The sequence below is a fragment of the Chrysochloris asiatica genome, unplaced genomic scaffold (assembly GCF_000296735.1).
Source record: "Chrysochloris asiatica unplaced genomic scaffold, ChrAsi1.0 scaffold00025, whole genome shotgun sequence".
NCBI classification, from domain to species: Eukaryota; Metazoa; Chordata; class Mammalia; order Afrosoricida; family Chrysochloridae; genus Chrysochloris; species Chrysochloris asiatica.
Window position 1 is genome coordinate 15996950 of NW_006408543.1, and position 17838 is coordinate 16014787.

The following is a 17838-nucleotide window of genomic DNA, read 5'->3' on the forward strand; positions in this document are numbered from 1 at the left end:
AGTTTTGAACCGCTGACCTTAAAGTTCGCAGCCCGATTCGTAACCACTACGCTACCAGAGTATAGTGGTAATTAATTGGTCTTCCTTGTAGTTGTTTGAATGCTATCTTATCACAGACATTGTACTTCAAGATAGATCTTGTGGATAATGAACGTGATGCCATTCCTCTTCAACCTGTCATTCCCGGCACAGTAAACCATATGATTGTCAGATTCAAAATGGCCAATACCAGTCCATTTCAGCTCATCAGTGCCTTTATGGAGTCCAGGGGTGGCGCTGTAGGATAAGCACTGGACCTAAAAGTCGCTTTGAACCACAAGGACGGTGGTTCAAACTCACCATTTGCTTCTTGGAAACCCCACACAAAGTCGCTATGAGTCAGAAACAACTCGATGGGACTTACCACCACCAACAGCAATGCCTTTATGAGTTCTTTAAGATTTACGATCTTTATGAATTCTACTTCATGTTCCAATTATGAATGGATGTTTGTAGCTGTGTCTCCTCAGTTTGAGTTGTTGAGTTTGTTGAAAGATTTCAATTTGTATTCTGACAATTGTCAGAATGACTTGGGGAGATACACAGCAGAAGAGCCCTGGTGGTACAGTGGTTAAGCACTGGGCTGCTGACAGAAGGGGAGGCAGTTCGAGCCCGCCAGTCGCTCTGTGGGAGAATGATGAGGCAGTCTGCTTCTGAAAAGACTTACAAACTTGGAAACCCAAATGGGGCAGTTCTACTCTTCAGCAAATGACGATCCTGAAAGCTTTCCTCCGTTTGTGTCATCATTGTCAACTCTACTTTGTGAAGGCAGCTCTTCTCCAGCCGTATCTTAAGTGTCTTCTGATTTGAGGGGCTTACTTCTGGTTGTCAAAGACTTCATTTTGCTTGGATCAACCATCAACACTCATGGAAGCAGCAGTCAAGAAATCAAATGACATATTGCATTAGGCAAAGCTGCTGCACAGACCTCTGTAAAGTGTTCAAGAGCAAAGACATCAGTTTGAGGACTAAGGTACGCCTGATCCAAACCATGGTGTTTTCAATAACCTCATATTCATGCAAAAGTTGGACAGTGAATAAGGAAGACCGTAGAAGAATTGATGCATCTGAGTTATGGTGTTGGAGGAGAATGTTGAAAGTGCCATGGGCTGTCAAAAGAACCAATAGATCTGTGTATTGGAAGAAGTGCAGCCAGAGTGTTCCTTGGAAGCCAAGATGGCCAAACTCTGTCTCTCATATTTCAGACATATTGTCAGGAGGGACCAGTCCCTGGAGAAGGATATCATGTTTGGTAAAGTGGAGGGTGGTAGAAAAAGAGGAAGACTCCCCTAATGAGGTGGATAGGCACAGTGGCAGCAGTGGATTGGGCTCAGGCCTAGCAATGATTGTGAGGTTGGCCCAGGATGGGGCAGTGTTTCGTTCTGTTGTGCATAGGGTCGCTATGAGTCAGTACTGACTCAATGGCACCTAACCACTACTAACTATTATCTTCTGGTACCAAATCTCACAATGTTTTGCTGTTGTTCATAATGTTTTCATATGTATATTTGGCAATGTTTTGCTGGTATTCATAAGGTTTTCAGTGGCTAAACATTCAGGAGTAATCTGCCTCTCGCTCTTCCTAGTCTAGCTTAGTCTGGAAGCTCAGCTGAAACTTGTCCACCATGGATGACCCTGCTGGTATTTAAAATACCGGTGGCATTGTTTCCAGCATCACAGCCACACAAAAGCCACCACAGTGCGACAAACTGATGACAAGTGATGGTCCAATCGATGCCGAGCAGAATGGCTCCATAAGCATTCACTGGCTGTAATCTTTATGGAAGCAGATTGCCAGGCATTTCTTCCTTGGGGTTGCTGGGTGGGTTTGAACCACCAACCTTCTAGTTACCAGCTGAGTATAAATCTTTTGCCTACCTGGGGCCCTGCAGGAGACACAATGGGGTATGAAATACCTGCCTTAGGCTGCTCCTGTGTTGGGTTCTAAAGAAGTCAGCCGGGACAGGATCAACAACAGGTGGTTGTTGTTGTTGTTATGTGCCGTGGAGTTGGTTCCGACTCATAGCGACCCTGTACAGGGTTTCCGAGGCTGTAAATCTTGACGGGAGCAGAAAGCCTCATCTTATGGTGGTAGCACTCCAGAACTCGGGTTACAGCTCCATCCTGGCTAGCACCCTGGCTAGCAGCGGCAGCAGGGCTGGGAGAGGTTGACTGAATTGCCAGAGGTCACACGGCGATGAGGCAGCAGGTCCCCACCCCCAGCTACGGTCTCCATCCCCAGGCAGAGTCTCACTCCTGAAGGGCCCCCCTCAGACACAGGGATACCAGGCTCCGTGTCCTGCGGTCCCCCTGGGAGCTCCTTGGGAGCCTGAGGACACGTGAATGGGCACCTGGTTGTCTTCCTTCCCTTCCCACTTGCTCATGTTCATGTCTCAAACCCCGACTGAGTTTTGTGTGTTGACTTCGTACCTGGACACCATGTTGGATTCATTTCTTTGTTCTAATAGTTTTGTAGTGAAGTCTTTGGGGGCTTTTCTATGTGTAGGATCTTGTCATCTTTGAAAAGAGACTTTCACTTCCTCCTTCCTAATTTGGATACTTTTATTGCCCTGGCCTAACTGCTCCTGGTAGGGTTTCGGTAGTGCCATTACCAAGCACTGATACGATGAGGGTCCTGACTTGTTCCTCTGTCCCTTCTGGCATCTGCTTCTCTGGACTGTGGGAGGGGGCAGCAGTAGCTCTGAGGACTGTGGTTCAGATCTCCCTGATGCAGATGAAGCCACTGTTCCCAGCACTCCCTCCACCCAGGTGCAGCCCATAGGAACAGAACCAGAACATCTACTGAGTGCCTGGCAGAAAACTGACCCACCAGCATCTGCAGTCAGTATCATCACACCCATTTCACAGAAGAGGAAGTTGAGGCCCAGAGAGGTGAAGTAACTACTACAAGTTCTGAGCTTTGCAATGATGCATTCATTCATTCAGACCCCTCTGTTGTTAAGTGCCCTTGAGTCGGTTCCAACCCAGAGTGACACCGTAGAGGGTTTCCAAGGACCTACTGGTTAGTTCTAACCACCGATCTTATGGTTCAACCTGACCTTGCAGTTCAGTGCATACCCTACAACACCACACCATCTCTATGCTAAAACAATATGCAGTTGGTACAGTTTGAACACTAACTTCCTGGAAGGGGAGTGAGTCTCTCGTCTCTTGAGAACTTGGAACATCATGGTTTACACAGAGCAGGGGGTCTCTACTATTTTGCCTGTGGTAAAATGAGTCTGTCGGTCATCAGAAGAGCCCTGGTGGTGCAGTGGTTAAGCACTGGGCTGCTAACTGAAAGAGGCAGTTCAAGCCCGCCAGTCACTCTGTGGGAGACAGATCAGGCAGTCTGCTCTATCCTAGAAGGTTGCTATGAGTTGGAAATTGACTTGACTTGGCAGTGGGTCGGTGGGCAGTGGGGACACATTGGGTTGATCTAGGAAAATAGTGTGGACTTTGGAGTTGTCTCCAGGGTGTCTCCAACTGCGTAACCTTGAGAGAGTTTCTCCTCAGTCTCAGTTGACCCATCTGTAAAATGGGGGTAACAAGAGCACTTAGCTTTTGGAATGGTTTGGAAGATTTAAGGAGACAATGCCCTGAGCATAGGGCGGGGACAACCGAGACAGATGTTAGCATGGCTGCTTATGATCAGCATCACCTCTGCACAGGGGTCCTGGTAGGTGGGGCGCGCTGTTCACCTGCAGCAGGTGGGGATGTTTTTTTAAAGCAGGGAGAAGTGGGCTTCTCTGGACCCTGGGCCCTAAGACATTCTGCCCAACCCTTGCCGAGACACTGTAGCTCAAGTACATGGTTGAAGGTACCTAAGGCATCTACAAGTTCCTGTTGATGTGAAACCAGTTCTGAATGGCCAGAGGAGGTTGAGTGGGTAGTTACCAGACACCCAATCCACCCAGCAGTTGCTTGGTAACCACCAGCTCCCTCCCACGAGAATGTGGGGGCTGGGGGCATCAGCATCTTCCGCTGTCCCTGCAGGATGCCCCCTGTCCTGCTGCAAGGCTGGGGTCAGGTCCACACAGAACTCAACCTGTCCTTGATGATGACCACACAGGAAGTTGGGGAGGGCAATGAGCCAGAGAAGGGTCCCTAACATCTGGTCTAAGAAATCAAACCATCAAACCAACATTTCCCCTCATAGCTCCCAGAACGAAGCCAGGGGGCTGCCCCTCCCTCTTCCTGCCCCCTCTAGACTTCACTCTTTCCTCGGTGGCTTCCCTGGACCCACCCTAGGTGGCGGGGGATCGTCTGTTACAACCAGATGCCCTCCGGTTCTGTGCTCACAGCAAGGCTGGGTCTACTCACCTACTGACACAGTAGAACGCGATCAATCTGAAGATGTCCTCAAACACCAGAACCGAGCCTTCCAGGTACAAGACTGCAGAGACACAAGAAGGCTTTTGATGAGAAAGGCTTTTTTCTGCTCAGATGGAAAGAGGGGTGACTGTGAGGCAGGGGTCGTGTCTGTCCATGGTGGGTGCCTGGTACCTGCTACAGCACCTGGCCGGCTGCACACCCTCCACATCTGCTGCCGACTGGGCTTCCGGTAAGTGAGAAGCGAGTACCTGTATTTAAGAGGAAGTCCTCACGGTCTTAACGCCCTCACCCAGAGGTACCGTGTAGGAACAGCCTGGCAGTCTCTTCCTGAAAAATCAGCTACTGAAAACCCTGAGTGCAGTTCCACTCTGAGGCATGTGGGAACGCCGGGAGTCAGAATAGACTTGACAGCGATCGGAAATGACATCAGAATCTCCACTGAGATTACAGGGGATCATCCATGAGAGCGGCTCGTGTTACGTGTTCCATCTCTTTTGGATTCTAGGTTGAAAAACAGAACTACAAACGTAAAGGGTCACTGTCCTCTCATGGAGCAGACTTCTTGTTCCAGTGCTGTTGAGTTGGATCCGACTCACAGTTGGTTCCAACCCTGTGTTCGAACTGGGTTTCTGAGGAGCGGCTGGTGGTTTTGAATCACTGGCTTTGCGCTTATTCTACAGTGCCGCTTTTTTTCTCCAAGTGATTCGCTCCTTTACTTCGTCTGTAAACACAACTTCCATGCAGATGGTGTAAGTGGGGCACCAGCACTCATCCTCCTCTGCTCGCTGCTGGCTCGGGTGTTTGGGTGCTTGGGTGGGAAGCGCCCACTCTGCAGCCATCTGAGATGTGTGGCTGACAGCCAACCATTTGAGGATCACAGAAAATGATTCTATTTGTGATTTCTAACCTCCCAGCAGGACTCAGGAATGGACTTACTTCTTGGCAATTCTGAGGTCGATGAAGGGTCAGGGGGAGGAAAGCAAGCTGCCCCGTTCTGCAGAGTCCTCTGGGAAGTACATCTGTCCAGGGATGCTGAACTGGGCTCACTGACCTCTTAGCCCAGAACCCCAGGGCACATGACAACCTAGCTTGTGTGGCTGAATGGGTATAGTCCAAGGAGAGGCAGCCTGGCATTTTACAGCTCTGGCAAGGAAGGGGAATGCTGGCATTTGATGGCTCCTCAGAGCACTGGGCACCAGGACATGGTGACGGTGTCCTGCAGGCTGAGGACAAGCTGACCACCGTAGGCCAGGTGCTACATCACACCAGCCTTGGGAGTCTCAGGAAGCAAACCGGTGTGGCGAGGTAAGTAGTTTGTGGCCTTACAATTAATCAGTGGTCCAGGCATGATCTCCCATAAATCTGACTCTCATTCCATGGCTCCAGGCAGCCAGCAGTGCTGCTCCCAGACCTGGGTCCCCACCACAAACTTGCTTGGGAACCAGAGGAGCCAAGAAACACGCGGACATGGCATTTTAATTCTGGTTTCCTGAGGTTCTTCAGGCTTCTGTGAGGTAGATGCGTCCCAGACCTGGCTCTGACCCTGAGTACGTCCCTTCCCTCTCAACCTCAGTTCCTCCATCTACAAAGAGGAAGAACCTTTCCAGATTCACACACAGACCCTGCTCTCAAAGCCCAATTCCTGCTGCATGGATGGTCTGCGAGACGGTCAGTCCTATAGTGCAGAATCCCCCAAGTGTTTTCTTTAAATAGTTTTATTTCTACATTCACCTTCTTTCTGCAGGTTCAGCGCTGTTCTCAACAGTTAACATGTTTTTTTTAAAATTTGCAGTCATCCATTTCCGACAGAAAAGTGTCATGTTTGATAAAGTGGAGAGTCAGCAGAAAAGGATAAAGGACAATTGCTCACTGAAATGGGCTGACCCAGCCAACCTTCACGCAGATGGCGAGGGGCCAGGCACGCTGCATTCTGTCATACACAAGGTCACCGTGAGGCAGAATGACTCAGTCAGTGGCAATTGCCAACACATTTATCTACACTGCAGTTGTTGTTTGGTGCTGCCGAGTTGGTTCCAGCTCACAGAGACCTGCACCGTCCTCACAATTGTCCTATTTAAGCCCATTATTGCTGCCACTCTATCAATCTATCATGTTGGGCATCTTCCTCTTATTCAGTGACCCTTCCACTTTACTAAACTATTACATTAGGGTTGTTGGTGTTAAGTGCCATCGAGTCAGTTCCGATTCATAGCGACCCTGTATAGGATTTTTGAGGAGCAGCTGGTGAGTTTGACCTTGTGGTTCTCAGTCCAGTGTTGATCCTACAGTCCAGCATTTATGCCATCCAGGGACCTTGTTGTATTACCACAGCGCCACCTAGTGCTTACTTTTGACACAACACCTACTGTCTCCACAAGGAACAAGACAATGGCAGCCAAGGGCTGTTGCTCAGTGCCCTAGAGTCAGTGAACACCCTCTGGAGCTCAGTTCTACTGAGCTGGAATTAACAGGTTTGTTTTTTGTTTTGCCTTTGCTCAGGCCATGCACGGAGAATTTGTCTTTGTCCTTCCCTGCCTTCAGAGCTCAGCTCTAGGGACCACCTTCTGCCTCACAGCCTTGCCCGATGACTCCAACCTGTCCCCAGGAAAGTGACACGCAGGACGTGCTGTGCAGACCACACATGCCTGCATCAGGAAACTTTGCACGTTTTCCTATCGTGAGTAACAGGGGCAAGGAGCCACCCCTAGCCCAGAGCAGGGGCGGGTCTTATTTTCCCTTGTCATCTGCGTGGGGCAGGATGGGCAGATACAACCAGCCTCCCTCAGGGTGTGAAAATCTAGAATGGAATCTACAGGCAGATTTGTGGTTGCTTAGTGCTCTGGTAGCATAGTGGTTACGAATTGGGCTGCGAACCACAAGGTCAGCAGTTCGAAACTACCAGCTGTTCCGTGGAAGAAAGATGAGGCTTTCTGCTCCCCTAAAGATTTATAGCCTTGGAAATCTTGTACAGGGTCTCTGTGGGTCGGAACCAATTTGACGGCACTTAACAACAACAACAGTGCCAAAAGAACCAACAGATCTGTGTTGGAAGAAGTGTTGCCAGAGTGCTCCTTGGAGGCCAGGATGGCCAAACTTCGTCTTTCATACTTCGGACATATTGTCAGGAGGGACCAGTCGCTGGAGAAGGATATCATGTTTGGTAAGGTGGAGGGTCAGAGAAAAAGAGGAAGACCCCCAATGATATGGATTGGCCAAGTGGCAGCATCAATGGGTTCAACAAGCATGGCAACAGTAGTGAGGCTGGCTCAGGATTGGGCCGTGTTTCATTCTGCTGTGCTATGAGTTGGTACTGACTCGATGACACCTAACAACAACACAGTGTTGTCGGGGAGGTGAGCTACAGGTACAGAGAGAGCTCAAGGGTACAGGATTTCTGTCTGAAGTGTGACAATGTGCCAAAATCGACCAGGGCTGTGCAACTCTGAATATATATTGTTGTTGTTGGGGAGCACACAGGACTGCCATTAGCAAAAATCCAAAAGCTGGTTGGTGTAAAGCTGGCTGGTCTCCAGTGTTCTCAGCTTGAATACCCTTCGTGGCTTTTAGTCCTTGAAGGGGTGCCTGACTCAAGCCATGGTGTTTCCAGTAACCTCATGTGTACGTGAAAGTTGAACAGTGAAGAAGGAAGACCTTAGAAGAACGGATGCGTTTGAGTTACGGTGTTGGAGAAGAATATTAAAGATAACACGAACTTCCAAAAGTACAGCTAGAATGCTCCTTAGAAGTCAGGATGGCGGGACCAGTGCCTGGAGAAGGACACTGTGCTTGGTAAAGTGGAGGGCCAGTTTAAAAGAGGGAGACCCTCAACGACATGGACAGGCACAGTGACAGCAGCAATGGGCTCAAGTGTAGCAGCAATTGTGAGGATGGCGCAGGACTGGGCAGTGTTTAGTTCTGTTGAACACAGGGTCACTATGGGTCCAGAACAAACTCGATGGCACCTAACAACAACTGTCTTATGAGGCACAGCTGACAGACAAGCCCTTGTATCTATCACCCACGCTGAGGGGACCACATTGGCCCTCACTCTGCCCAGCCAGCTTCTGAAAGACCCTCAAAATTTCCCGTACCTGCTCTGTCCTTGCCAAAAACCTGCAGCAGAGCCAAGTTAGCCTGCCCTCCCAACAAAGATGCCAGCTCCAGGTAGCCAGCTCTGCACAACCTTGGTAGGACCCCCAGGTCCCTGGGCAAAGCCACAGGTGAAATGAGCCAGGTCCTGTCTAAACCCTTCTCTTTCAAAGGGTGAGGTGAGAATCGCTGAAGCTGGACGGGGTTAAGGTGGCAAAGTGAGTGGGAAGCAGGAAGGGGACCATCAAGGCACGGTCAACAGAGGGTGGGTGTGCCAGGCAGGTGTGTCCTGGTCGGTTTCTAGCACCAATCAACCCACAGTCAAAGTGAAACATTATGAAGAACTGAAAGCTATTGTACATAGGGTTGTTTTTTGTTTCTTTTGAGTTCCATTTTATCACTCAGTTGTACAAATGAACTGCCAAGGAGAGAGACTGCATATGTCTCTTTTGTTCTCCACGGAGCCCCCAGCATCTAGAGTGATGCTCCACACAACACTGGCTCTCCTGAACAAGTTCTTTCTCTACTGAACTTTTCTTTTTTAAAAAATGAAAGGCTCACAGCAAATTACAAAGAAATATACAAGGCGAGATGCTTCACTTGTGGGGCATCCGAAGTAAAAAAGTTCAGTTCTGACGCATAACAACCCTGTACAGAGTCTCCAAGGAGAAGCTGGTGAGCTTGAATTGCTGACCTTCTGGTTCAAACCAACCTTGTGGTCCAGCACACAAACCCATAGTGCCACACCAGGACTCTAAAAGGCTCACGATGATGCCCAAGTTGAGAAAAATAAAAATAATTTTAGTTCTATAATTATATAGTTCTTTTTTTGAGATAGAATTCACACACTATAAAATCCACCCTTTTAAAGTATACAGTTCAGTGATTTAAATATTTTTTTAGTTGAGTCACAAACGTGAGCAATCACCGTAACCATAGAACTCCAGCACATTTCCATCATCCAAAGATAAATCCTGAACCGTTAAGAGATCACTTTCTATCATGCCACATCCTCAGCCATGTTGTTGTTAGGTGCCATTGAGTTAGTACCAACTCACAGTGACCCTATGTACAACAGAAGGAAACACTGCCTGATCCTGGGCCAACCGCACAATTATTGCCATGTTTGAGCCCATTGATACTGCCACTTGGCCAATCCATCTCGCTGGAGGTCTTCCTCTTTTTCTCTGACCCTCCACCTTACCAAACATGATATCTTTCTCCAGCAACTGGTCTCTCCTGACAATATGTCTGACGTATGAGAGATGAAGTTTGGCCATCTTGGCCTCCAAGGAGCACTCTGGCTGCACTTCTTCCAACACAGATGTTTGTTCTTTTGGCAGCCCATGGCACTTTCAATATTCTTCTCCAACACCATAACTCAAAAGCATCAATTCTTCTACAGTCTTCCTTATTTACTGTCCAACTTTCACATGTATATGAGGTTATTGAAAATACCATAGCTTGGCTCAAGGTGCACCTTAGTCCTCAAGCTGACATCTTTGCTCTTTAACACTTGAAAAAGGTCTTGTGCATCAGATCTGCCTAATGCAATAACGTCATTTGATTTCTTGACTGCTGCTTCCATGAGTGTTGACAGTTGATCCAAGAAGAATGACTTCAATCTTTTCTCCATTGATAAGCATGTTATTTATTGGTCCAGTGGTGAAGATTTTTTTCTTTACATTGAGATGCAATCCACACTGAAGGCTGTACTCTTCAATCTTCATCAGTAAATATTTTAAGTCCTCTTCACTTTCAGCAAGCAAGGTTGTATCATCTGCATATCACAGCTTGTTAATGAGTCTTCCTCCAATCCTGATGCCACATTTTTCTTCATAGAACCCAGCTTCTCGGATTATTTGCTCAGCATACAGGTTGAATAAGTATGGTGAAAGAATACAACCCTGTCACATACCCTTCTTAATTTCAACCACTAATGGTGGGTTTGAACTGTAGGGTCAGTGGTTCAAATCCACCAGTTGCTTCTCAGAAAACCCTATACATGGTGCTATGACTCAGAACCAAGTCGAAGGCACTTAACCACAAGAATGCACATTTCCGTCTCCATGGATTTGCCTATTTTTGAGATTTCATATAAATGGAATCATAGAATATGTGGCTTTGTGTGTGTGTGTGTGTTTTCTTTTTAAAAAAGAGAGCAAAACATATAGAAAGAGTTCTCAGACACGTGTGTGTTGTTGTTGTCAAGTGCCATCAAGTTGGTGCCGACTCAGAGACTCTGTACAACAGAATGAAACCATGCCTAGTCCTGTACCATCCTGACAATCACTCCATCTCCTTGAGGGGCTTCCTCTTTTTCGCTGACCCTCCACTTTACCAAGCATGATGTCCTTTCCCAGGGACTGGTCACTCCTGATAATACATCCAAGGTATGTGTGACCCAGTCTTGCCATCTTGACTTCTAAGGAGCATTCTGGCTGTACTTCTTCCAAGGACAGATTTGTTTGTTCTTCTGACAGTCCATATATGCATTTCTATGCATGCTATCACATGTGTAGCTTTGTGTAACCAGCCCTAATAAAGACACTTGACTGTACATCACCCTAAGACTCCTGGGTGCTACCTTTTACAGTCCCGTCTCTAACGTCTGGCAGCCACTTACATGTTTTCCAGCTCTCTCGATATGTTGCTTCAAAAATATTTACACCAATGGAATCATGTATCCTTTTGAAAGTGAGGTTCAGTCATGCTGTGTATCAGCAGTTTGCCCCTTGCTACTGCTTAGTAAGGAGCTCTAGTAGCGTAGTGGTTACGAATTGGGCTGCGAACCTTAAGGTCAGCAGTTCAAAACTACTTGCTGTTCTACGGGAGAAAGATGAGGCGTTCTGCTCCCGTAAAGATTTACAGCCTCAGAAACCCTGTACAGGGTTGCTATGGGTGGAAACCGACTCCACGGCACATCACAACAACAACAACAACAACTGTTTAGTAGTATTTCATGGCACGGATGTGCTCACAGTTTGTTTCACCATTCACTCACCGACGGATATTTGAGTAGTCTTCAATTTGGGGCTATCAGGAGTTAAGGCTGAGTCTTAGTGTGGTTGTTGTTGTTAAGTGCCATTGAGTCGGTTCCGACCCATAGCGACCCTGTACAGGGTTTCCGAGGGTGTAAATCTTTACAGGAGTAGAAAGCCTCATCTTTCTCCCGCGGAGCGCCTGGTAGTTTCGAACCGCTGACCTTCCGGTTCGCAGCCCGATTCGTAACCACTACGCTACCAGAGCTCCTTAGTGTGGTTGTTGTTGTTGTTGTTGTTGTTGTTGTTAAGTGCCGTCGAGTCGGTTCCGACCCATAGCAACCCTGAATAGGGTTTCCGAGGGTGTAAATCCTTACGGGAGTAGAAAGCCTCATCTTTCTCTCGCGAAGTGGCTGGTAGTTTCGAACCGCTGACCTTCCGGTTCGCAGCCTGATTCGTAACCACTACGTTACCAGAGCTCCTTAGTGTGGTACTGCTAGTTAGTTCACTGGACTGCAAAGTCGGTTTAAACCGCAAGGTCGATGGTTCAAGCTTACCAGCCATTCCTCGGAAATCCTATACAGGTCTGCTATGGGTTGGAAATGACTGGACAGCACTCAACAAAAACAACAACAACAATATAAGTAAGTAAGGCTGAGTCCTGCTGTGGCGTTGCAGGATAAGCACTGGATTGCTAACCTCAAGGTCTGCTGTTCAAACCCACCAGCTGCTCCTTAGAAACCCTACCAGAGTCAAAACCAATGTGACGGCAATTAACAACAACAACAACAACAATGCATAAGGCCGAATCCTGGTGTGGAGCTGTAGGATTAGCACTGGACTGCTAATCTCAGTGTAGGTGGTTCAAACCCACCGGGCGCTCCTTAGAAACCCTTGTTGTTGTTGTTCAGTGCCGTCGAGTCAGTTTTGACTCATAGTGAACCTGAATAGGGTTTCCGAAGAGAAGCTGGTGGGTTTGAACTGCTGACCTTGAGGTTCACAGTCCAGTGCTGATCCTACAGTGCCATATCACGAGACCTACACAGGGTCAAAATGAGTCGGAACCAACTCCATGGCACTTAACAACAACAATGTGTAAAACTGCTATGACCATTTGTGTACAAGTTTTTGTCTGGATGTAGGTTTTTAACTTTTTGGGGTACATGCCTAGGAATGGCGTTGCTGAGTCCTGTGGTAATTGCTCTTTAGCATTTTAAGAAACTGCCTTAGATTTTCTCAAAGCACCATACTGTTCTCCCCACCAGCATGTAGCTCAAGTCCAAGGTAACGGCCAGCGAGTTGATTCTGATTCACAGCCACCCTGTCTAGGGTTTCTAAGGTTGTCAATCTTTACAGGAGCAGAAAGTCTCACCTTTCTCCTAAGGAGATGCTAGTGACTTTGAACTGCCCACCTAGCCTAAGCAATTCAGTGCTTATCCTACAGCGCCACTAGGCCTCCTTGCATTGTAAGAATTTTCAGTTTCTCCACATCCCAACCAGTCCTTGATTATTTTGATCATAGACTTTTCACTGTAGCCCTCCTACTGGGTGTGAAGTTTTGATGTGCATTTCCCTGATAACCAATGATGTTGAGCATCTGGTCACGTGCTAGTTGGTCATTTGTCGATCTTCTTGGGATAAAAACAGATCTTAGAGATCCATTGGTGGCCTAGTGTGGCACTGTGGGATAATGTGGTGGATTAAAGTTGGTTTGAACAACAGGGTTGGTGGTTAAAGCTCACCAGCCGCTCCTTGGAAACCCTATACACAGTTGCTATGGGTCGGAACTGACTCCATGTCACTTAACAACAACAACAATAGCACTCTTCTGGAATCCCCAGTGTCACGCTGTAGGATAAGCACTGGATTGCAAGGTCAGTTTGAACTACAAGGTCAGTGGATCAAACTCACCAGCCGCTCCTAGGAAACCCTATATAGGCTTGCTATGAGTCAGAACTGATTCAATGGCACTGAATAAAAACAAGAGGTCCTTTGCCCATATTTAGATTGGATTATTGTTTTTTTTTTTTTTCATTTCTATATTATTTATGATTGCTCTCAATACAAGGGTAAAGAACAGTTGCTACAGAGACCACATGGCCCACAACATTGAAAATATTGATAATTTGGCCCTTTACAGAAAACATTTGACAACCCCTGGTTTAGGAGAGTAGGTGTTCAATTAGTGAGGCTACTTACCGCTACCTGCTGTAACAAACAAATCCAATACCTCAGTGCTTATTAACACAATAAAGGATTACTACTTGTTCATGTCAGGAGTCAATGTAGGTGGGGGCTCCAATTATTTGTCTGTAACATTGAGTTTTGAGTGTTTGTATTCTAAAAACAAGTCCTTGGTGAGACACGTACATAGCAAATATTATCTCTTAGTCTGTAACGTCAATGTAAAGAAAACAAGAATCTTCACCACTGGGACCAATAAATAACATCATGACAAACAGAGAAAAGACTGAAGTTGTCCAAGACTTCATTTTGCTTAGATGCACATTCAGTGTTCATGGAAGCAGCAGTCCAGAAATTTGCATTTTTGCTGCACAAAATCTCTTTGAATTATTCAAAAGCAAAGACATCAGTTTGAAGACTAAGGTGTGCCGGACCCAAGCCATGGTATTTTCAGTAACCTCATATGCATGTGAAAGTTGGACAGTGAATAAGGAAGACCATAGAAGAATTGGTGCTTTGAGTTATGGTGTTGGAAGAGAATATTGAAAGTGCCATGGGCTGCCAAAAGAACAATCAAGTCTGTGCTTGGAAGAAGTGCAGCCAGAATGACCCTTAGAAGCCAGGATGGCCAGATTTCACCTCTCATACTTTGGATATACTATGATGGGGGGACCAGTCACTGTAGTAGGAGAACATTACGCTTGGTAAAGTGGAGGGACTGAGAAAAAGAGGTGGGCCCCACAATGCATTGGTACAAATGCCAACAGCAATGGTCTCAAATGCAACCAACAACAATTGTGAAGATTAATGGTGCTAATTCTTGTTAAGTGCCATCATTGGTTCTGACTCATAGCAACCCTGTATAGGGGTTCTGAGGAGCTACCGGTGAGTTTGAACTGCCAACCTTGTGATTCAAATGACCTTGTGGTCTAGTGCTTAATCGACAGTGCCTACACCAGGACTCTATTGGTGTTAATAACCAACTCTTATGTGGTACTGTAAGACAAGCACTGGACTACTAATGGTAAGGTCTGTAGCTCAAACCCATCAGTTATTCTTTGAAGCACAAGGTCAACAGTTCAAACCCACCATCTGCTCCTCAGAAACCCTATACAGGGTTGCTATGAATCAGAACCGACTGAGCAGCACTTAACAACCACGACCACCACCACCAGGCTGGCAGTTTGAATCCCCCCACCAGCACCTGGGAAGACTGGAATGGTGTCCCGCTTCTGAAAGACCACAGGCACTGAAAACCGTACGCGGAGTTACCAGGACTCAGCATAGGCTCAAAGGCCGCTGGTCTGATGACTGATGTCATTAATGAGTGAGCATTTAACAGTAATCGTTCTTGCCCCGGGTCAAAGTCCTGCCTGCAATCTTTATTGACATTATCAATTTGAATAGTCGACACTCTTCAAAGACGGTATACAGGTAAACTTCAGACATGCCCGGTTTTATTGCCACAAATTTCCCGTGACTGAGTCACATGAATTCAAGAACTAGAAACACGTCGTACGTGGTGCATAGTAAGTGTAGGTGGTGGCCAGTCACATGTGGTTCATTTGGATCTGATTCTTCTTTGCTAACAAATGACAGATGGACATTTGTTGACCCACACCTGGACTTGACCTTAGATGATAAAAAGGTCACTGCATGAAAACAGAATGAGGACACATCTTGCTGAGGATGACCATTGTTGCTAAATGCTATTGAGTCAGTTCCAACTCATAGCAACCCTGTATAGGGTTTCCGAGGAGCAGATGGTGGGTTTGAACTGCCGACCCTGTGGTTCACAGTCTGGTGCTGATCCTACAGTGCCACACCAGGAATCCAAGGATGACAAGGAAATGTGGTGCTCTGGAGTGGACTGCTAACCGCAAGGTTGGTGGTTCATACTCACCAGCTGCTTCTTGAGAAACGCTATGCAGGGCTGCTATGAATCAGAACCGACTTGACGGTTCTGATTTTAGATTAGCTAAAAAAATAATGAATATCACCTGTAAGCACTATGCTCCTTTCAAAAGCCAACCTGTGTGTGACCAAACAGGTCAACAATTGCTTTAAAACAAAGATGAGACTGTAAGGGGCAGGGAAACTAGATTAATGGAAACGGAACAACCAGAATGAAAATAATGAGAATGTTCATGTATTATTAAGAATATAAATAGTCAACGTCACTGAACAATGATTGATGGGGAACTAGAACTGCTGCAGAAATCGTCACCAGAAACATAATAAAATATTATTTTAAAAAAGATCCTAGGGCGTAGTTCTACTCTGCACACATAAGGTTGACAGGAGTTGGAATTGACTTGATGGCAATGAACAACCACCACTATGTGGGGCTCTTTCCTGGGACTGGAGATTCAAAACTACTGGCTCAACCTATCAATGGCTGCAAATGTGGTGAGGTGGTGGCAGCAGAGAGGAGAAATTGATTTTATCTAAGAATAAACCTACAAACTTGTACCATTGTAACAAGGGTTCAATATGTGTTTGTGGAACCAGCACTGGATAAGGAGGCAGAGAGGGAATAGAGGGATCTAGGAAGGAGCCTAGGTGGTGCTGTGAGCTGCTAACCACGCAAGGTTGTGGGTTCAAATCTACTGCCACTCCATGAGAGAAAGATGAGGCTGTTAACTCACATAAAGATTTACAGTCTCAGAAACCCTGTGTGTGTGTGGGGGGCATTCTACTCTGTCCTGTTGTTGTTGTTGTTAAGTGTTGTTAAGTGTTAAGTGTCATCAGCCAGTTCTGACTCATAGTGACCTTGTATAGGGTTTCTGAGGAACGGCTGGTGGGTTTGAACCATCACCTTGTGGTTCAAATAAATATTTTGTGATCTAGTGCTTATCCTGCAGCGCCACACAGAGGGTCTATATACATCCTACATAGGGTCAGAATGAACTTGATGGTAGTGGGTTTGGTTAGGTTTTCAGAGGGATGAGAAAAGGCCTGGCTGGGGCAAAACTTTGATTTGTACCCCAGACTGTACCCCAAAGCCCTCATGTGACACATTGAGCTAACGTTCTCAGAAAACTCCTATTACCCCAAATGAGCTGGAAGACACGAGACCCATGGAGTCTGAGCCCACTTCCTAACCAATACTAGCTGCTGTCATGCCAACTGCAACTCATGCACCCTCATGGGTGTCAGAGCAGAACCGAACCCCAGAGGGCATTCACTGGTTACGTTTTCGGATGTAGATTGCCACATTTTTCTTCCAGGGTGTCTCTGGATGGACTTGAACAGCTAACCTTTCGGTTCCAGCTGAGCATGTTAACTCAGAGAACTCACCCCATCTCTTCCTAAACAAAGCACTAGCTTACCAGGCTTGGGAAAGACTAGGCATTTGGGGGGCCAAGAATGAAAACTAGAGTGACAAGAAGCTGGACAGAGGTCATGTGGGGGTAGCGATAGACTGCGTGTGCCATCACTGACCCATGAGCCCCCTGCAAGACACAGCTTCCTCCCCGTTCTCAAGGCCACAGCTGCCCTGCAACACCACGGTTACCAGGGAAACCACGACCCAGACATTAGTAGGTGGCTGAGGTGGACAAATGGCAGTTGTTTTTCCAAAGGCCCGATTTTCTAAAATAGAGGAAAATGGTCCCCCCTGTTCTTAGGGTGGGGTTGAGGAGGGCAACAAGTCCTCTGGGGTCCTGGAGACCCCGGACCCCAGGCCCAGCTCTTTGAGTGCATTCGGTAGCTCAGCTGCCTGTGTGAGTGGAGAGGAGCCCGCTCCATGATAAAAGAAGGGGTCTAGAACGTCCGGGACCCAGCAGGAGAAACACATAAGGCCATGCTGGCCATGACTTCATTCTCTGGACACTTAGCCTAGGACCAGAACACAGAGTGGGGCAAACTCTGGTTCCTGCTCTGGAGAAGGCCCAAACCTGAACACACAGGCTCCTGGTTCTACTACCCATAATACACCAGACCACAGCCAAGTCTTCCATTGTCTGGGACTAGTTTTCTCCGACTGCCAAGGGAGGCAAGCAGGAACCGGGAGCCTTCCGGGCCCTGTGGATGGCTGGGCAAGGGCCCTTCCTGGCTCTCAGAGGAGAAGTTCCAAGTAGGGAAGAGCATCCATGACAGAGGTCTGGACCAGGGAGCTGGGGAGGGCAGTGAGCATAGAATGTGCTGGGGAAAGTTCTCATCTGTCTTCTCCCTGACCATGACAGAGAACTCACCACGGGAACCCTCG

General features: G+C 47.2%; 1 protein-coding gene across 1 annotated transcript in view; it reads right to left on the reverse strand.

The window, feature by feature from the left end:
• Positions 1 to 17838, reverse strand: part of RIN3 (Ras and Rab interactor 3) — a 117510-nt gene that overhangs the window by 56653 nt on the left and 43019 nt on the right. The window contains exon 3 of the mRNA XM_006839562.1: positions 4363 to 4435. Within this exon, the coding sequence (XP_006839625.1) occupies positions 4363 to 4435 (73 nt within the window). The remainder of the gene's footprint in view (positions 1 to 4362; positions 4436 to 17838) is intronic.